The sequence below is a fragment of the Nansenia antarctica genome (genome assembly GCF_963989245.1).
Source record: "Nansenia antarctica genome assembly, chromosome: 4".
Taxonomy (NCBI): domain Eukaryota; kingdom Metazoa; phylum Chordata; class Actinopteri; order Argentiniformes; family Microstomatidae; genus Nansenia; species Nansenia antarctica.
In genome coordinates this window covers 12,128,028-12,150,812 of record NC_137689.1, presented here as the reverse complement: position 1 = coordinate 12,150,812, position 22,785 = coordinate 12,128,028, and the positions used below count along the sequence as shown (strand labels likewise).

The 22,785-nt window shown below is 40.4% G+C and overlaps 1 protein-coding gene across 1 annotated transcript in view; it reads left to right on the top strand.

The window, feature by feature from the left end:
- Positions 1-384: 384 nt before the first annotated feature.
- Positions 385-22,785, top strand: part of cdh8 (cadherin 8) — a gene marked incomplete at both ends in the record, with an annotated part of 77,320 nt that continues 54,919 nt past the window's right edge. The window contains one exon of the mRNA XM_080528441.1: positions 385-639. Within this exon, the coding sequence (XP_080384567.1) occupies positions 385-639 (255 nt within the window). The remainder of the gene's footprint in view (positions 640-22,785) is intronic.

Here is a 22,785-nt window from a genome sequence, read left to right as displayed (position 1 = left end):
ACCCATCATCTATCTGATTGTTTATGCTCATGAGTCGTCTTCTATGATATCCTCTGAAGTGAAGTTAACTACTGATTGGACATCTTGACCTTGTTTTTTTTTTTTTTAAATGTCTCTATAGTTTTCTCATGATTGACACGATTAAGACTAGATAACATCTGTTTGCTTCATTTTAGATCTCTCATGCACACGGAACACCAAATGGATGGTGTATTGAGTAGTCCCCGCCCCACAAAATCCACTATGGAGGCAAACCAAGCCATGTGAGTGACCTTTTATTGCACAATGAATGTAAGCTCTGACACTCAAAGAAGGAAGAAGTAACCTTTGTTCGTAATCTAAAGAGAGAGCTGTTGATCTTGGGGAAAACAAAGTGTCATAATAATGCCAAAACGGTCTGAGGAGATGCTGACAGATCTATGGACTTCCTTGTTGCTCGTGTGGATTACGTGTGTTCCTTATACATCTATGACTCCCATCATCAGCCAGTCTAAAAGTTTACAAACTGGCTCCACTGCGATCGTACGTGGTCTCGCCGAAGGACAAAGAATACTGAGTCGGGCCAAGAGAGGATGGGTTTGGAATCAAATGTTTGTGTTGGAGGAATTCTCTGGACCAGATCCAATTCTAGTTGGCAGGGTGAGTACTGTTATTGTCAACTGTATATTAAGCTTGCTTATCATGTAGAAACATTAATTTAGCTGTTTGAATGCTCTTTCATTCTTACATTTTTGGGGGGATGGAGAGAGAGGGAGAGAGACTGGTGTGACAACATAGTGTTTTGGAAAATAAATCCACAGCTAGCAAGTCTACTGTGGGAATTTAATAGCCGTGTCGCTCAAACATGAAATACCAAACTTCAAAAGAATAACTAGTGGGATACACTGTAATTTAATGACCTACAGTCTGACGAATGGTTCACAATAGAGATGTGTATGCATAGTTTTATCATACCATTTTGTCTTATTCCATCCATCATCTTATTTTGGGGATACAGGGTTGTGGTTTGCCTTTGAAGTATTTGTCACTGTCAATGGCACACATGGAGGAGTAAAGAAGATATTTTTTTCATGGTTGAATTGTTCGAAAGAGGTCTATTTTGGATCGTATAATCCAAAAGATGAAGGGCCACCTGGTACCTGGTCTGTGTGGACCGTAGCAGGGTCCAGAGAGGATAGTTGGCGGAGCTGGCCAAAGCAGCTTGTTCACAGCTCATTGCTAGGACGCACCTGGGGAGTCTCAACCTGCCAGCTACACCACCTCTGACCATTACCGCACCACTCTGGCACTATGGCCAGATAATACACCGTCAACAATAATACTTGACCCCTCAGAAATGTGATTCACAAACATTGTACTGTGGTTGTGTATCTTGTGTATCTTGTAGGTCAACGTACTCCAGGTATTTACCACTAACCATTGTCAGACAAGATAATGTGACAAAGTCGCTACGGTATTCTCTATTTTGAACGAGTGTTGCCACCTACAACAATCTACTACTATTTACTTTATCTAACTACCTACTGCAAAACTCACCCCATCTTTGTAATGCAACGTTATATTTGTATTTATTACCAACATTAAAATCAATAGGAATGCATGATAATTGTATCACAGTGCGAGGATCTCACTGTGTAATACGGTAGAACTCTTGATATTCATGAGGTGGAAAACACTGCTCTAGATCAAACATGGCAGTATATCACTTAACTAAGTACTCCAACTTGATTTCTTCTGTTTTGATATGCACCCCATCCCTGTCATGTGGGCAGATCAATTAAACATGTGCTCTCAGGCGGCATTTACACCTGTGTTTTCTTAATGCCATACCAACACAAAAATGCTGTTAAGTGCAGCATTAATATTTCAAGAGTCTCAATTAAACAGCCTCTGTTGGATCACCACAATGGCTCTTCATCAGAGAAAAGAAACAAACAAACACACTGACTGGATCCCTATGATGGTCTCGAAGGTATAGCTTTGAATTAGAGTGATGCAGCTCTTGGCTTGCATATACTTTAAAGTGTGCTACATCGGTCTCACTGTGGGAAGGGAATTGCCAGAAAACCTCAGCAAACAAGAACCACGCTCAAATGTGTCTCTCTTTATTCAGTGACAAGGAAATATGTGCAGAAAGCCTAAGTTCTAGTTGTGGATCGTTTTGAAGAATGTTTCAACGTTTGTCAGTGAAAAAAACAGAAAGGACATGGGAAGGATTGTGAGAGCGAGTTATACGTTTCAGGATGAATGCTGCTCACCTTTGAGAGACATAACCATGCTGATGAGTAGCATTTTCTCCAAGGTTAAGTACCCATGAGTATGCCTTGCAGAGCAAAGATAAGTTATATGTTAAAGTGAGATATGATGGTATGGTGTAGGTTGAGGCCCATCTTCTCTCTCTCTCTCACTCTCTAGCTCTCTCTCTTTCTCACGCTTAATTAAAAAATGAATCAAATGAGAGTGGGAGGTGTGATTCAAATGGGTCATACAGATCTCAGTCAGATTTTTTTTCTTCCTTTTTTCGGGGAGCCTGTGTGCTTGTGGGTTGATTATCGAGGAACCTCAGGCCAAGATTAGACTCATTCCATCCTTAACATTTTATTGCTCGGCACTCTGATGTTTAATTATACATAGATCTCCTGTCTTGTCAGCGACTGAGTTCCCCTTGAGTTTCTCCTGGCACTGGAAGGAGACCATTAGCATAAGATGGAAAAGAAAGTGAGCGTGGCGGTGTGGGAGTGGGAGGTGGTCACAATGCCTGACAGCATTCTCCTTGCTGTTCTTTACAGGGCCGCCATTCTGACATTGTGATTCACTGAGCCGAATCCGCAGCGTCCCTGTATCACTCCCATTTGAAGGGCACGCAGCACCTGTAAAACTAGAGCTGACGAGACAGCTACAAAACCTTGTTGCATGGATGTACTGTATGTAGTATGAGTAGTGTGTGCGTGTGTGTGTGTGTGTGTGTGTGTGTGTGTGCGCGTGTGTGTGTGTGTGCGTGTGTGTGTGTGTGTGTGTGTGTGTGTGCGCGTGCGCGTGTGTGTGTGTGTGTGTGTGCGTGTGCGTGCGTGCGTGCGTGCATGTGTGTGTGTGAGAGAGAGCGAGAGGTTTAGGTTAATCTATGAGCTAGTAAAAAAATGATATAATCTAATTTTGTACACTATTTGTGTAGGTGAGAGGTTGGATTTAGACATATTTTAAATATTACTCTAAAATCATCAAGATCCTCTTGAAGTTTTTGTATGTCACAACAAATCAGCGACTGTGTATTAGAGTTCAAGTGCTTAATTCATTGTACAACCTATTATTAGCCAGGGTAATCAAGCGGTGCTTTTCATGATTCGTTTTTCTACTTTCTACCACCTTTTATCTCGTTATTTTAATAATTCAATGCTACAAAGTACCTTCTTGTTTGAAAAGCAAAGACAAACATAGAACAAATCACTGTTCTCCTAGCATAGGGAAATTACAGTCTGTTTACTTTGTAGTGTCAGATTGATTATAGTCTGTGTCACAGTGTACAGTATCTCACATGCTCTAATGGAACTTTTGTTTCATTCTCTCTTTGGATATCATTTGCTGTTATGTGTTGGAGAATTGCTAATGATAGACTTCATTATCTCCATTGTAGTGCAGATGTAGACAAATGAAACAAGTAAAGACTGATCCTCTTTCCTTATTGTCCATGCTTTTATCCGGCATGCGGTATGTGTTTTGCATAAAGAGAATTGATAATAAGCTTTCAGTATAGTTAATATTCAACAATTCACACTGAACTGCAAGATTGTGAGGACTGTCAGTAATACCCAAATAAAATGGCTTTGATTATTAATTCAGCTATGAAAATGGATGTGTGGATTTCTTTTTGCGGGAAGACAACACTTTCCCTAGTTGTTCCAAAGAAACTCCAGTATCTGGCAGCATGAGATGGATAGTGTGGCAAGGATTGAAATAGCGTGGGCCAGGTTATAGATTTCCTTCCCCTTATATCAGAGCTACATTTTCCTTCGATAAAGTCAGCTGATAAGGCACATTATTTCATCTATGTTGATGCTAGAGTACAGTAAAGGTACAGTACAGTAACGGCATTATTAACTCATTCCCAGCATGACTATCGTTTCAAGATACCAGTTCTAGCCTTGGTGTTAGTTTATTCCATAGAAGCACCAGCGGCCTGGCTAACGTGTGTCTTAACCTGAATGTTCAACCTTTTTGAGACTTTGAAAGTATGGAAGAGGTTGATTAAAACCTTTTCGGATGCTGTGTTAGAGGTGGATTTACCCAAAATAGTTGGCTATGCGATTACAGTGGATTTTTGTAGTGTTTGGATCGGCGGTACAAGATGTGAGCCGCTGGTCCAACTCTCTACTAACCATAGTTACTCCCAGCTGGTGGACAGGGTCTCTCTCATCTCTATGATGGGTTGATTAAAATAAGTGGGACTCTTGAGTCTTGGTATAAGCTTGCCCTCAGGGCGGGGGGGAACGAGTGCAGGGTGACGGTGGTAAACTTTTGCGGTATCCGTGTTTGACTTGGGTAATGTGCGGTGGCGAGACAGACAGCTTCATCCTTGGAGCCTCCCGAGGAGGGGAGTCTTAGCAGATCAAAGGTGCTCTCACTGATCCCACCACGATTTAGCCCTGCCAATGTGCACTCTGATCTGGGAAGATCTTGCGTTAATCTGCATTTGCTTAGGTTAGGACCACATCAGTGTGGAGGTTCTAGTGGATATCGAGCCTCTTTCGGTTGATTGACGGTTTGGGTGTGGGAGTTAACTAGAGCATTAGTAGACTTATCGTTAATGATTGATAGTGATGATGAGACAGAAATTATATACAGTAAGTATTGTTTAGGACCATGTCAGTGTGCAGGTTCCAGTGGATATTGAGCCGCTCTTGGTTGATTGATGGTTCAGGAGTGGGAGGTAACTAGAGTTATTAGTAGACTTATCACGAATGATTGATATTGATGATGACACAGAAATTATGCAAGCATTGGCTGTGAAGTCCGTCTTGAAATAACCCAGTTTTAATGTAATCACGGATATAATGTACAGTGAGTAATGTTCTTCAGTGCTGCAAGTGTCAAAACTTGTGAAACTTTGAAGAAGTCTTATAAACATGGTTCACAAAATGCTGTAATATAGGCTATATGATTTTAAGCTAATATATACTATACTCATACTATATAAAGTGCAACGTTTGCAGGAAAAGTGCTATACAAGTAAAAGTTATTATTTGTATTATTATTATTATATTACTGTATGGGACTTTGCCAAATATGCAAATCATATAACCCTAACCCTATAGTGATACATAATCATAATGCCCTTAGAAGTTATACTTAGTTGTGTAGCCAAGTAATTTCCTTTCTCATCCCCTCTCCTTGGCTCTCCCCCTTCTTTTTTTCCTTCTTTTTTTACCTCTATCTCTTCTTTACCTCTATCTCTTCTATTACCTTCCTCTGGTAGTGTATATCACCAAAGCCCTTATATCATTGGACCACAGGTCCAGTCCCCCTCTCCCTCTCTCAACAGTGACTGTAATAAAACACTGGGCCCCAGCAGTGAGTCTGATTGAGCTGTGGGATCACATTAGTGCTTCCCTGGAAGAGCCTGACAGGTTGTCTATTGCTCCATGTTGTTGTCGTGCGCCCCATTAACAGGGTGTATGTGTGTGGTGTGATGTGGTGTGGTTTGGAGGGGCACAGGGACAAAGACAAAAATGAGTAAGAAGCAGATCTAGCAATTCAACACCAACCAAGGTACACAATGATAAACTGTAAGTGCAAAATTACATAATCCTCCTGCAAATGCTTTTCACCAGTGTTGGACTGTATCATAAAAGATGTACGCAAGCCAGCATTTAAATAAATATAATTTCTCTTTGTGCTCCCTCATTGTTCTCTCTCTCTCTCTCTCTCTCTCTCTCTCTCTCTCTCTCTCTCTCTCTCTCTCTCTCTCTCTCTCTCTCTCTCTCTCTCTCTCTCTCTCTCTCTCTCTCTCTCTCTCTCTCTCTCCTCTCTCTACCACAGGCACATATAGCACCAGTGCATGTTGAACTTGTGGCGCAAGTATCTTGTCTGTGTGCCACGCATGCACACACACAGACATACACATACGCACAAACAAACATTCTATGTCTGTATACCATGCATGTAAAACATCATGCATCAGTTTGACCAGCCAATTCCTTCTACAAATTGTTACCTTTTGGACAACTGCGGCCCAATGAAAGGTTTTTAGAGAGATGAGATGCTTCTGACAAACCCTTTAAGACCATAGGTCACATAGAGTGAGGCAAACATTTGCTATACGTCCATAAACACTACAGCACTAAAACATGCCTTTGTAAAATACCTTTGTACCACGTCAGCATAGAGGCTCAGACTACGACTTTAGCAAGACATAGAAACCCCAAGAAAATTGCTAAGTTGCCATTGTTCACATCAAGGTGTTAGTGAGTGGTTGATCGGATTGATGCAGGTCCTCCTGGGTGCTTTCAAGGTTTACAGCTGAATCATAATAAATGGCGGTTGGTGACTTAACCTTGGTGAGTGTTGCCTTGATTAGCTCTCTCATGTCAGTGTCTGTGAGCTGATACGTGGTGTTAACCTCACGTCCGGTGGTCGGCAGCTCTGGTTCCTTCCTGACTCTGGCTTTGCTCTGTGGAGGTGGTACATTTTAGCGTCTGCTCAAACTAATCATTGGGAATGAAGTAGTTCACCTCTGATGCTTTTCTTTTCTTGTTTGGTTGGGGAGGGGGGGGGGCGTTACTGTGAGCCATCCACTTTATCTTAACAGGCTTAATGTTTTCAGTCTCACAGTCTGTTATTGATGTTTCAGGCACTCATTAGCTTCCATATTTGCCAGTATTCAACCCCGTTTATACTGGCTATAATATACATGCGCCTTATTTGTACCGCAATAGACGGTTCATTATAGAATGATTTCGGGACATGAATAGCCCCCTCTATGGGTGAATGTAGATGAACACAGGCCATGCACTAAACACTGGGCAGACAGGATCCCATTACCGTAATGGCGCTTACAATTATTCAAATCAGATTATTCGAATCTAAGATTATAATTATCTAAACCTACTAATTGGCCCCTCTCACAGTTTTTCATGGGCAGCTAAGATACCCGTAGAGCCAGTTGCTGTAGATGTTTGGCTCAGCTCTGAATCTCCTATGGATGGCATCCATTGCATTAGTAGCTGCAGGCAGCTGCAGAGCTTATCCCTGTGCCTCTGCTCCCCGGTACACATCCCAGGAGCCAAACTGGGACTACAAAGTAATCTTGTTAAGAAAATGGATGTTGTTATTGTGCGACTTGATGTGCATTTGGCTTCACGGGTAATCGAGGAGCACACGTGGCTGGCGGAAGAAGACAATGGAGAAAGGGGTGGGAGGAAAAGCCTATTTCTGGAATTTAAAAAGATGACAGTCCATACCCCCCCCCCCCCCCCACACACACACACACACACATACACACCTCCTCCTTCTCCAACCACACACCCCTGCCCCTACCATCACACACCAAAATAACAACAAAGGGGTTGAAATCAACAATGGTGTTGACATTTGAAGAGCCATGTCTATACCCTTCTTCACTATTAAAGGTGATGATAATCATAGCGAAGTGAGAGGAAAATGAGGGGCTAACCTTTATCTCTGTTATGCAGCTATTACGGTAAGTTGGGCAGGGAAAAAGAGAAAGTGCCCATGAAGAATCAATGGCCAAGGCTGTTTCTCTCTCTCTCTCTCTCTCTCTCTCTCTCTCTCTCTCTCTCTCTCTCTCTCTCTCTCTCTCTCTCTATCTCTCTCTCTCTCTCTCTCTCTCTCTCTCTCTCTCTCTCTCTCTCTCTCTCTCTCTCTCTCTCTCTCTCTCTCTCTCTCACTGGCACTGCCTCAGTAAAAGTCTGGGAGCCAACCGGCTGTGGTGCCGCTGACCTTTCTCACAAATGAATTATTCCTGTTTAATGATCCTTTCTGCAAAACTAAGGAAAGAAATTGCTGAAATAATAGTTGGAAAGAATAAAAGAAGCTGAAAGAGTACCAGTGCACGCAAAAACTCATATTCTGTGAAAATGAGTTTCTGCTGTATTTGCCTCTCCATGGTTCTCCGTGATACATTTATATTCAACAGCAGAAGCAGAGATCGGATATAACTGGCAGGTATACTGTTAGAAACACAGGGCCCTTTGTGTGACAGATACAGTATGTGCAGATATGTTTTTGTTTGTTTTGGGCAGGAGGTGAGAGGAGGCTGGGAAAGGGGCATGTAGGGGGGCATGAAAAATTCAGTGCGTTATAATACGAAATCCAGATGAATCATGAAATCCCTAATGGAAAACAGCACAGAACATGCAGGGTTTTTGAAATTGTGCTCCAAAGAAAAGCCAGGTTATTTATATACATGAATATATACATTCCCGTTTACCTCATCTCCCCACTAGAATGTACCCTTGACTGATACTAAATGAATGGGATGAGGAGAATAAGAAAATGCAGAGACATGTGTGAAAAAGCTTTCAGGGAAAACACGTTGCTCCTGGGGCATGTGTCTAATTCCATGTCATCATGTTTGTCATGCCGCTGAGGTAGACATGTACTGTATGATGGTGTTCATAGATTTTATGTTATCTAAAAAAAGATTGTATCTTTCTTGTCCTGCCAACTATGATTTGTTTGTCATATGGTGAGTATAGTTGTATTTGCAATGGCCACACTAGTAGTGTTATGACTCAGTCTTCATAGATCATAGAGTGCAATGCACTTACTCATAGGGGACAACCTAGAAAACCACAAAGCCCATTGTAACACCCGGTTCGCGCCCCATACTTCTATTTTTATGTTAGCCTGGTGATGTTTACAAAAACCCAGTAATGTGTTGTATTTCCAATGCTAATGTGTCATGTTTATCAATGTTTTTCCTGCACACCAAAAAAAGATAATGTCATGTTTTCTTATCTTCCATTCATGGAGATACAACAGCACATGCCTCGAAAATGCTAATGTCAGAGTCGTATCCGTCTTGATGACCTTTCCCTTTTGTTGATGCACAATGTTTTCATAAATACCGTACTGATATCCCTGGCTGCATAATTACTGCACAACAGCACATGGAAGCTCTTTATTAGTTTTCTGACAAAGGCCTAGCCTCGTCACGGCACTGCCGGGGGAGGAAAACTCACTCCTGTTGTCTTGTGTATACAAAGCTGATTCCCGTTCGCCATCCTCGCACTGTTTTGATGAAGTAATTACTTCAAAGGTGCATATATTCAGTGAAACCAGCTCAAATACCTTATTGCATATGATTTTAGTTTTTCCTTTAGCCTGTTGAGTTAGATTCCTGCATTTTTTCATTAGGTTATACATCTACAGTGGAACACGTGGGCAATGTAATAACAAGGCTAAGTGACACCATCTGATTTGATATCAGGTAGGAGGGAGAGCAGAGCAATTAACACAGGTTATGACTATCTTACCGTGCTTGTTGTATTATTCATGATGATTACTGGTGATAATGATGTTCAGTTATTTCAGTATGAGATCATGGACTAGAACTCACATTTTCTAAAGATACATGGGAACACATACAGTTGAAGTTGAAGGTTTAGATGCACTTACAGTAGGTTGGAATGGAATGGAATGGAATGGAATGGAATGGAATGGACTTTATTCATTCAGGTTGAAGTCATAGTTAGTTTTAGTTTGGGCAAATCAGTTAGGACATCTACCTGCATGGCTCAAGTACTTTTTCCAACAATTGTTTACAGACAGATTTAACTTATAATTCACTATATCACAATTCCAGTGGGTCAGAAATATACATACATCATACACTCGGACTGTGCCTTTAAACATCTTGGAAAATTCCAGAAAATTGGCTTTAGAATCTACTGATAGGCTCATTGACATACTTTCAGTCAATTGAAGGTGTACTTGTGGATGTATTTTAAGGCCTACCTTCAAACTCAGTGCCTCTTTCTTTGCTTGGCATCATGGGAAAACCAAAATAAATCAGCTAAGACATCAGAAAACCTCCACAAGTCCTCCACAAGTCCGGTTCATCCTTGGGAGCAATTTCAAAACGGCTGAAGATACCATGTTCATCTGTACAAACAATAATACGCAAGTATAAACACCATGGGACCACACATCTGTCATACCTCTCAGGAAGGAGACGCGTCTCCTAGAGATGAATGTACTTTGGTGCAAAAAGTGCAAATCAATCCCGAACAACAGCAAAGGACCTTGTTAAGACACTGGAGGAAACAGTTACAAAAAGTACAAAAGTATCTATATCCACAGTAAAACGAGTTCTATATCGACATAACCTGAAAGACCGCTCAGCAAGGAAGAAGTCACTGCTCCAAAAAAGTCAGACTACGGTTTGCCACTGCACATGGGGACAAAGATCAAACTGTCTGGCCATAATGTTTGGTGGAAAAAGGGGGAAGTTTGTAAGCCGAAGAACACCATCCCAACCTTGAAGCATGGCGGTGTCAGCGTCATATTGTGGGGGTACTTTGCTGCAGGAGGGACTGGTGCACTTCACAAAATAGATGGCACCATGAGGAAGGATGTGCCTGTATTGAAGCAACATCTCAAGACATCAGTCAGGAAGTTAAAGAAGTGAAAACCATGTGTGAGCAAGGCCTACAAACCTGACTCAGTTACACCATTTCTGTCAGGAGGAATGGGCCAAAATTCCACCAACTTATTGTGGGAAGCTTGTGGAAGGCTACCCAAAACGTTTGACACAATTTAAACAATTTAAAGGCAATGCTACAAAATACTAACTAAAGCACTATTCACACAGGACTAGTATTATCTGGGGACCTCATGTGATTTAGAAATGAACCCCCCATGTCTGTGTTTTGTATGGCGCATTCGCACGATATAAGCGATGTCTGTATTTTACTTGAATTTACTGACACTATCCCTCGGATATGATGTCATGGCTCTGTGTAACATAGATATGCAATACAATATCTATGTAACAAGATATATAGTATATATAATATCTATTATACATATGTAACTAGCCATGCATTTCACCCATCTCATCATCTTTCAACATTTCGCTCTAGATTTGAGCTTGCTCTTTTTGCAAATGGGTCTCCATGCTGGGTAGTGAGATGAGCCTCATGAATTTGAATCTAAACAATTTCTGTCAATTTGCTGTAAAAAAAAAAAAAAAAGATTCATAATTTTTACAAAAACATGCTAGAAATAAGGCACGGAGAAAACAAAACAATTGCAAATGACTCCAAATCACAGAGATGCCGATTCGGGACAGATATTATCACTGGACCTCTGTGTTTGGCGAAATATGCTAGGTAATTTGCTGTGAAATTTGTACTTTACAAATTATGGACATGGCAGATTCGCACAGGATTAAGATCACAGAGAACACCGTAATTATTACAAATAACTAGAGGTCCCCTAATAATACTAGTCCCGTGCAAATAGGCCTTAACACTAGAACAGCCGCGCCATGTTCACCAACTCTTTGCGCCCCCCCCCCCCCCGGGGGTCAAGAAACACTGCAAAATAGCTTTATACTGGTTTATCCTGATGTGATTTTGAAAATGTAAGGATACTGGGTGGCAAGAACACACATATCTGTTTAAGTCATGAAAGGAGAGTCCTGAAATTTGACAAAGTGCAAAGATATATCTTTTTTTTTACTCACTTGATCAAACGTGACCTCACCCGTGGCTCTTCTAATGTTATGTGTATGTAAACATTTGATCCACTGGGAATGAAAGAAACACAAGCTGAAATAAATCATTCTCTCTACTATTATTCTGACATTTCACATTCTTAAAATAAAGTAGTGATCCTAACTGACTTAATACAGGGAATGTTTACTAGGATTAAAATGTCAGGAATTGTGAAAAACTGAGTTTAATGTAAAAGATTTGAATGTGACATTGCTACAACTGTGTTATTTATATGTATGTCGCTACTGATATAGGAAGACGTGGCATGAATCCTTTTTGCAGTTGGATTGTTATACAATGTGCTAACATTTACAAAGCAAGAGGAGAGGGATTCCATCCTTTGTTGCATCACTGGATGCGAGGATGCTGCATGCCAAAAAGGTCTGTGCATATATAATTGAATCCCCACTCTCTCTCTCTGCACTGGCTTTGCACTTGTCGATAAGGATCACGCTCTGCAGGTTGGGCTCCTGGGATTAGGGCAGAGGCGTTTGATCTGAGAGAGGAGAGGAGAGGGAAATTATTTGCATAAAATCACAACCACTCCACGGAAAGGGCTGTGTCAGCTGATTGGGGATATTGTCATATGCCTGGACATGGCCTTCCGTGTTGTCAGGATGCCTTTGTTTATCAAAATCAGCATGCAAAAAATATGATACCGTAACACCTCTTGATTTATGTTCTTTATGCACACACTAATACACACGTATCCCAACACACACACGCGCACACACACGCACGCACGCACATAATGTTTTGGCAGTGGTTGCATCTGTCGTATTAATGATGGACACAACAGTGAACATGTGGCTCAAATAACTGTGTCCACAATGTGCAAAGCAGTGTGGCTCTTCACACAGGAAATATAACTTGCCTTTTATCGTAACGAAAACCGTGTTTGGCCCGATAGCCAGATAACAGCATGCCCAAAAGTGAAGTGCATCAGAGCAGCTATCTGGTCTGGGTCTCCTGTGTCTGAGCGGGGATCTGTGCGCCCAGTCAACACAGTAAAAGGGCTGGATGTGCCAGTTACGGAACATAATTACTACTAATGACCATTAGGAGTTCAGATTTCACCCTCCAGGAGTTGGAGAAAGGACTTTCGCCTTATCAGTTGATTAGAGCAAATAGAGGGGCCGGATCCTGCATGTTAAGTAAACGGGGGGGCTAAAATGTGTTGCATTATCAGGGGAGGTCTAATGGAGCTGCTAGGACTAGGAGTCCATCTCTGCACTAATGTTCACCACACACTGTATGGAACGGATTCCAAGAGTCATTAAATATGGACAAATTTATTTCTGCAGAAATTACTCCACCAAAAAACGTCCGCTTCTGGCCTTCAGGCATTTCTCCAAATCACAATGTTGTCCTTTGTTCTTGCTCTCTTGCAGGAACTTATATTTCTAGCACTCTCATCCAAATGTCGATGGCATTGATGTTGGTTTTTACTCGCTAGATTCATTTGCATATGTAAATGAACAATTGATACAGATCTTTCCTTCACCGATAAACATTTTGCACAGCAAATTGCCAAGCAAGTAATTACTTATTGACATAATAACATTATGGGGAAATTATTATATGATGTAGAAACTCTGCCATGGTTGAAAACTTCTGCTTAATCAATGACTGTTTTAGAAAGAGCACCATTATTCACGTCACACAATACACATCATCATCTAACATTTCCAGAAAGTATTTATAAGCTTGTCATTAGGATATCTATGTATTTTGGGACGATACTTACAGTGGACTGATGAGAAATATACTTGAGAATGATTTTTGTATAAAGTACTCTTTTAAAGTGCCCTCTCAGATTCACCTTGTCGACTCGGCACTGAAGACCTGAAACCAAATATTTTGGACAATCCAACTGTTATTATTAACTCTACATGTTACTTAATTACAAAGATCATTCTAATAACTTCAGTCCCCTCTTTATACACATATGATCTTTAAGAATAGTCAATAATAACTGAAAAATGTATGCTACTCTTACAAGCTGACACACGTTTGTATTGTCAACAACAAAGTAATGCCACTGTCATTCACCTGTGCACTGTGACATAGATAATTCTATTTGTGAGTCCCACGTACAGTATCCAGAATAGAAATGGCTGGACTCCAAGGAAACCCTATAACCAACCAAATGTACCCTGCCCTCAAACACTGTGGCCCTTGTAACCTTGAAAACTACAAGTCACGAAAGTCAATAAGCAATTAATATTACTCGTTCACTTTTCCGTGTGACTGTGAACATTTGGCTCTTTGTAATTATCTCATTCATAATCCTCCATCACACTTAATATTTCCCTTTTTCTGCATCTGACTTAATTGCTAATTTTTTTCAATGTGTACACGTCAGCTCTATTCTCTCTTTAATATTATCCCTCCCCAGAGGGTGGCAGAGAGAGAGAAAGAGAGAGAGAGGGGCAAGAAAGAGGAGGAAAACCTGTGCAGCTGCATTTATCTACCCAGTAATCGAATCCCTCAAAAGGGGTTTCATTTTTCTTCATCTCACTGGGACTACAGGACCTTTAAACAGACCTCGACACCAAAAGAAGGCACCATAGAACACAATTATAATTCCAATATAGTCTTGTAGAGAAAATGTAAACAGATAGCTGGCTACAAAGCTGCCCTCCCTATTTTCCCCAAAGACTGGTAATAAAGTAGAATAGATGTAATAGTCGAAGGAGCTTTTTACCCCCTGTCCTTTCCTCGCTCCAGAAATTGAAAACTGTGGGGCCAGTTAGATGTTGGAAGAAGAGGGGATATGGCTGGATTTATAGGAGAGAGTGGGGATTTTGCACTGGGTGTTAATGTGTTTTGTAAATAGAATATAATGTATGAGTATTGATAAGTATAAATGGTGTGCTACAAAGCTGACAAGCCTCCTTTCCCATACAATAAGTCTCAATGTTTTGTCACAAGATTAATTTCAGAGCGGTTAACTGCCAGACTCCGAGGGGGAAACAAACAAACAAAGTCTCTCCAGATATATCTGAACAAGTGAAAATTGGTGGCAAACTTTGATTTGTATTGCGTGCGTGTTGTATATTGGCAAATTGTGAATTCTCCAGGCAGATTTTTATCCCCCCTGCCACCACACCATTTGGTTTTCCTGTTTATACTCTCACACACACACACACACACACACACACACACACACACACACACACACACACACACACACAATGTTCTGGCAGTGGTTGCATCTGTCGTATTAATGATGGTGGAGGTAGTTAGACACACAATTATAGCCCAAGGGCATGTGTATTGTAGATTACCACATGTTCGTTTTTTGGTTTGTTTAATGATCAGAAATTGATATCTATATTATAGTTGCATGTCAGCTAGTACTATGGATTACAGTATTTCCGTGAAGTATCATTGCGCCTGCCATTTGTCATGATGTTAGAGCAAACACACGCTTATGGTTGTCTCATGGATCTCTTTGTCACTCCCGAACTCATACAGTACAGTCTTCTTGAGTGGCAGTATTCTAGAAATCATTGTGTTGTGTATCTAGTCAGGCAGTACTGTGTTCTGAGCCATACAATTTCACAAACAAAAATGTTGCTTAAAAAGTATGTAGCACCAATTAGCAAAAACAAGCACCACCACCACCAAACACATGAATAAATCAAAAGTTGTATTTATTTATTCATGTATTTAGTCATATATTTTGATATGGAGATTTATGGTAGAAATTAAGCAGTTGTGTTGGGAAAGTATATCTCAATGGAGTTTAGTTTACCATCGTACAGCTGCCTTGGAATTCATTTCCTGCTCAGACCATAATATGAGCTACAATGTTGACCTTTAGCATCTGAATCCAATCTCGTGGAGTTAGTCATTTAGCCTGGAAGGAGGCTTTTGCATGCCGTTAAAGTGATGATCCCAACTGGCCCAGCCCTCCACTGTATGTAAATCAGAGAGCTGCATGGCTCAGGCCACAGCCAGGCACACTGGGAAGCAGCTCAAGGAATGCCAGGCAGTCTGACTTCCCTACTTGTCTGAGAGGACTAGGAAGCCACTAAAGAACAACTCATCCGTCTGCTTTGACGCTGACGCTGTAAAGGTGTCCTCAGGCAAGGAATCTCTGCACTGCATTGGGGAGTTAGTGAGGAGGTGTCATGCTCTTTCTCTCTCTCTCTGGCTGTCTGTCTGTCTGTCTGTCTGTCTGTCTCTTGCACGCGTACACTCACACACACACACACACACACACACACACACACACACACACACATTCCATATGTAGTAAATGGATTTGTTGTCCCGTCAGAAGAATGTATTGGATTTCTGCACTTTAGATAAATATATCTGTGTAATAAGCTTCAATATTCCTTGAAGAGAAAAGGTAACATCAATCTATGTTTCCCTCTTATAACCAAATTATCCTTGTGTTTTTTTTTAATTCATTTTCTCAGCTTGTACCTCTGAAAGTAGAAGTTATTTTGTGTTCCCTCCGATAACAACTTGTTTTGAGGTCTCGCTGGTGACCCAGTTGGGGGAGGTGGATGAAGTTCCTCTAAGTTTTAATGGGGACTGCCTGGTAACTGTGGTCACAAACAGGCTGTGTTAGACAAGGGCTAATCAAAAGCACCACAGTGTGAGTGACAGCATCAAAGTGGATCTGCATACTGGGGGAATTCTCCCGACTTTCTGATGCTCTGCAATTAAGTCTGTGTGGCAAGAAATGCACGCTGTGATGATTCCTTTCACCAGGCGCAAACAACACGAGTACTTCTCAATTCTGCTGTAGTGTTTGTGTACATTATTCTGAACCCCATGGGAGCTTTAGAAGTAGAGAGAATTAAAAAGGAAGAGAGGGAACTGAAGGGTGGAGCGGAGAGGGAGATATAGTTTCACACTGTTATTGTTGTGGCAGAGACTTTTACAACAGTAACAATGTCTGGCAAAAGACCATACAAACACATTTTTTAAATGAATTATGAACGTATGATACTCCAAACAAAAGCTGGTTATTGACTGACACTTAATGACACTTTCTACAAATATAAAATTGATAGTTCCTGACTATAAAACATCTAGGAAGAAATATCTGTGATATGTATTTCATCTGCTCTACATTTTCTACAATTGAATAAAATATGGCTCCTGCTACCATTACCCCTGTACAGAAGCCCATATTTCATTTTCTATCTCAGGTCAATAGATTTTGCCACCCTGTTTCTGTTTACGTAAGCATTTTTTTGTAACCATCTGGAGTGACTAAATGGATATTGGAACATGTTCTTGGAGCCAGAGGTAACGTTGGCCAATGGTGAGATTGATGAGTGTTTGGGTGCTTTCCTCATGACCCCTTTGCATCTGGCAGGAACAAAGTCAGGCAGGTGTGACAGCCAGCATCCATCTCCCAGTCAGGGGTAATAGGGAGGGGGCACTAATACAGGGACAACCCCCCCCCCCCCCCTGTATGCTCCAGCTAGCCACCATTCCGGTAAGAACTGTATTTGCTTGAGTGTCTCCCAGTCTGCTGTTGGTCTGCTCTATCTTCTCTGATTAGGAAGACAAATGGCATACATTTTGAGACACATGTTTAGTCAAACCACGGCTTGCAGAGTAGCAGTGCTGCTTTGATATAGTTTCACTAGTACGAACACCCCTTCTTCCAATAAATGGGTAATGTTGTTACATTTTCGGAAATGTACAAAAATCCACAAGCTCTGTTTCATAGTTAATTCATCAGTAGATTATACCTTAAGTTATTTATAAGTACCTAGCATGATGCCGTCTACGGGAGAGAGACCTGAACACAGTCCTGCAGAGTCTTCCATGGTGGTTGAGGCAGCTCTTTGCAGTGTGACCGAGCATTGCTTTGTTTGAGTGTGTTACTGTGCGGTGCGGAGCCCTGTAGTGCAGTCCTGTCGCTGGCATGGAAAATCCCCTACAGTGCCTCGACTCTGATGCAAATCAAAGGTTGGGGAAAATGTGAGTCTGGACGATTTGCACCTGCACTGTGCCGCGAAATCTCTGTTGACATTATCAACGGGCAATTCCATAAAAAGATAGAAAGACCACAAAAGAAATGAGGGACAAGACATGAACAATTCCAAAAGTCATCTCCCCTACATGGCTGACTACAATCAGAGAGTTCGACTGTTTTTTTGTGTGTTTTTTCTCCCTTTCTTTCATCCCCAAATGTGCCGCGCAGTGGAGTACCTGGTTTTGCACGGTTAAAAAAAGAACTCCTAATTCACCTGCTCGTTCTTACATTTACAATACCCCAAAGGCCTAACCTGTTTTCCTACTTTTTCTTAGGTAACCTTTTAACAGTCTTAACATTTCTTTTGTGCTTCAGATTTGATGGGGAGAAGTGCAATGCAGGTAACTTAAAAGGAAGAAAAGTAACAAGGGAGATGGGTTACATGAAGCAAATTCAATGTTGCTCTGCACTGTAGGGGAGGAAAAAAATGACTCTTTCATTAGTACATGACACTGTTTAGTTAAACTTTTCTAGAGGGTAGCAAAAAAGCAGTTTGTAATTATCTAGTGGCACATTCTGATGTAAAAGCTCGTCCGTGTTGCCATGGGATATACTGTATTTTGTAATACAAATACTAATGTGTCTCCGACAGCAGAGCACTATGAGCTGTTTCTACGAGCTATGATGATAACACACAAAGATGGCTGTGCATGTGAAGGGGAAGAAAAAAAAGTGCATCACTGCTGCCTGAGTAAGGTTGTGGTGATGACTCCTTCTCCCTTCTTGGTGGTGGCTATGGACAGGGGTGGGTTGTTGATATCCCGGGGGCGTGGTTGAATATTTAGTCTCAAATTTGCATTTACTGGTCCATATACTATGTATATTCATTTAGCACTGCCCATAGCCACTGCGAGCCGTAGTAGCCCAGCCCCCCCCCCCCCCCCCCCTCGTCGGCCTTGCTACTGCTGATGTGACATCTTAAAACTAAGCTTTGTGTAATTCCTCATTGGACTCGACATCTGCGTTGACGTCGCTGCCTAAGTGAGAGACCTTTTCTGTCCCCTAACCATCTGAAGGGAGCTGCCAAGTGACGCTGTGAAGAACCATGCTTAATTGTTTTTGCTACAGCATGTCTTTTTTTTCCCAGGACAGAGCTGTTATTTGCATGTCTTAAGGGAAAATGGAAAGAAAGATCAACATTACTGTATTCTGACCAACAAGAGCCAGATTTCCAGTTCCATCTTATGTCTGCAGGCAAATTTCTGTAGCATACTAACACATACCAAATATACATGTATTAATGAGTTACCAACATGAATTAATGAGTTATCAATATGTGGAATTGAACAAATGTCACCTTAATGTAAAGTGTAACATTTATTAATGGGTTACTAATTTGTAACTGATGAAATGTGACCTTAACATGAAGTGTAACACTATTTACCATATATGAATACGTTACTAATATTAATTATTGAGTTACAAACATGTATAACTCAGCCTAATGAATGAATGAATGACAGTATAACATCTAAAATAAAGGCACTCCAAGTGAAGTAGCCTCACCTTGCAGAAGCAATTATGAACAGCAATGAATGTTTAGAGGGGACATCAAGTACAATGTTCCAACAGTACACGGAAAATGAGTCATAAATGCAGGGTTTAAACATGGGCTTAATGAGTTTCTCTCTCCACTGCAATCAAAGATCTTTGCAGATTTTTTTTACACCAGCAAACAGGTCTCATGTGTGAAACTTTAGCGTTACCTAGATTCAGCCTCAGTCCCTAGATGATCTTTAACATACAGTCTAGCATAGTCAAGTTATCTTTAATTACGTTTTGTAGCACATGCCAACTATGCATTTCATTTAAATAAGAGTAGCTACCTAACTTTACCTGTGGTGTACTAGTTCACGTTGAAAGAATAAACCCTCAGAACAAAATGAAGTTGAAACTCATCTGCTGTTGCGAAATCAGCACAGCCTAACGTTTTTCTTGTGTAAACTCAGTGGAACCAATGATCTTAATGAACTAACAAATAACTTACATAGTTTATGGAACACAGCACCACAAGGATAACAACAAAACAAGACATGTCATCAGACAGCGTTACGTGGTTGGCTGGAGAAAATAATCTGCAAAGATATTCGATAGCAGCGGAGATAGCTAACTCATTAAGACCCCTGAATTGAAGTGTAAATGCGGAAAGTTAGTGCCAACATTCTGTAATGTTTAAACAGATACACAAATGTAATGTGATCCAAAGTATTTTTAAAAAATAACTTTTGTTTTTTATTCAAATATTGAGATGTTTGTTTATACATTTTAGAGCATTTTAGTCATAAATACTTTTGTATTCATTCAAGTCCTTTTTTTAACAAACATAAATCAAGAGGTGTTTGTTTGCATATAGTGAATTCTATTTGTGCTTTTTTATTTTATTATTCCCAGATAAGGGTACACATGAGTTATTTACGATAATATTAACAGTAATCTATCTCCATAGCAAGTGCCCTATTTGGCAAGCATCAAGTGAATATCGATCAATCTAAACAAATGACTTATAACTGTTTGTAAATGGTTTGTAATGAATAATAAACTGGTTCTAAGTGATTTATTAACTAATTATAAGCCATTTATAACCCTCTACAAATGTGATCTTAATGTAATGTGTTTGCACGCTATAATAGACCAGATCACAGCCATGTGTTGACTCGATAGTCAAACAGAAAGAACAGCAGTTTCACTGTCCAACACACAGTCTCAATGTGTTGCTTGTAATGGTGTCATTCACAAGATCACAATACATGTTTTACTGGAGAGTGTGTGTGAAACTTATCTTACAGTACCGCTCATTCAATCAGTTGTTCTGTGATTAAAAAAAGAAGATGTTGTTGAAATATGAATTAAAAACCAAACTGCACCATCTGGACAAAGATAACACTCCATCATAATGAAATTCCATATTAAATTAGACGTGCTACAGGTTCCATCTGGACCTCGTGAAATCTATCTCATTCTGATTTGATTAGGTCAGCACCTAAAAATATAAAATAAAAAATGAAAGTTCTGTTCCTATATACTGTATATATTGTATATATATTGTGCACGTTGTTTTCTTTCTGCTTCTTCATGCAGCATGTGCTGTTAGTATAATTAAGCTCGCAGGTAGACTAATCATACTGTGGAGGAGGTTAAAGCCAAAAAATATATCATGTTTAACACACTGCATTGTCTTAATCTCCAAACTAATTGTCAATGTTACTTTTCTCTCTGGGTTTTTACATAATACAATGATTAGCTTTAACTTAGTGCTGGTTACGCAGTTCCACTGAGAATATGGAATGGCCTCAAGATGGATAGAGATAATTATGGTTTCAAGAGGCTTGGTCTTACTTTAAAGCATTTATAAATATGTATATTTATTTATAGTATAATTCCTTTTTTTATGGCACACTTGTGCAGACATCAATATCTGATTGATTGTCTCATGTTGAGTAATAATAACAATAAATGTACCGTAATGAAGAGAGGGAGTGACTTAAGTGATCTAGATAGTAGGAAACTTGCATACAAAAGGTTACTCTTAAGTGTACTGTAAGGCCTACCACACCTGCAATGCGAATTCCTTTTCAAGCTCCTCTTTGAAGGCATGTAGACTGAAATGCACACACATAAACTCACAAACAAAAGATGTTCATGGATGACTACATCTAATTGCATGGGCCTCTTAGAATAAAGGCAGTTATGTTCTTTGGGCTCCCTTTTGCCTTTGAATTAATCTTGTGGGGCATTAGTTTGGCTCAGTAATAAACACAATGGCCACTGTTTCCTTTATTCCCCCTTCTCCATGCAGTTCTACATTGAGATGATGCACCTTTCCAGACTGTAACACTGCAATTACTGTACCTCTAGTTGTGGAATGTGGTTCTCACTGATGGAACAGTGAGGTTTTGGGGGATTTGATAAAATGGTGCTTTCACAAGATGAACTGGAGGGAAAATTGTTCCCAAGAATAGCTAAGTGAATCATATATCATGCATCGGCCATCTGTTCCCTACATTCACAATGTTATTGCAATATTTAGAATTACAGATTATTCATGTAGTATGTAATTAACACATTAAATCACCCAAATGAAAGCGACTGTATAGAGTACATTTCTAGACTTAGAATCTCACTCAGAATATGTCTAAGACTAGCCTAAAGGTAAAGTGGGATATATTACATCATGTCATGTATTAGATCCCGTTTACCAGAACTTGGGTCAAATAGTATAGGAAGCTAGAAAATAATGTCTCAGTAGACACTTTGTGTGCTTGCTTAGCTGGCTAAATGTATTCAATTATTGGTAGTAGGGGAAGTTAGGTGACATAGTTTATCTTTGAGACATCATCAATTAAGTTATTGTATGAGTTTGAAAGTAAATTGATTACTTCAGCTTTCCTAAGCCTTTAGTGAACATTCGTTCCTACCTGTAGGTCAACCTGTAGATAACTACTAAGTTACCGTAACTTATACCTAACTAGTCCAACAGTAAATATAATTGATATACTCAAGTTGTTGAAGAGAGAGAAAGTGAGAGGAAAAGCAATGAAAAGGCATGAGGCATGTTGCCACAGGTGTGCCTCTGGGGGATAGATGGTGCAAAGGAGAGATCGCGCTGGGTAAAAGGGGGGAGCTGTATCTCCTTTTGCAGCTGCTGCACAATATGTGATGGCAGCTGGTGAAACAGGGAACAAGTCGGCAACCAACCATGTGTTCGGACTTCAATGACACACTCGCTAGTCAAGCCAAAATATTGCAATGCAATGAATTCTGTTCCATATCCAGAAAAATCACGGACCAGGTGTGGATGCTTTGTGGATTGCGATAAGATCTGGCCAAATTACCTTTTGTGAAGAACAAGGATTGAAGAATTGTGGTTGTTATTTGGTGAAGCTCATCTCAATCACAAGGTGTACATGCATGACAGATAATTGCACACATTTCACTGCCAGGTACAGTACATGAGCAAGGATTCTCTGGTCTTATTACACGCAATAGGATAGTAATGGTCATACTTCAAACCAGATGTTAACAGGGTTTCAGCCTTAT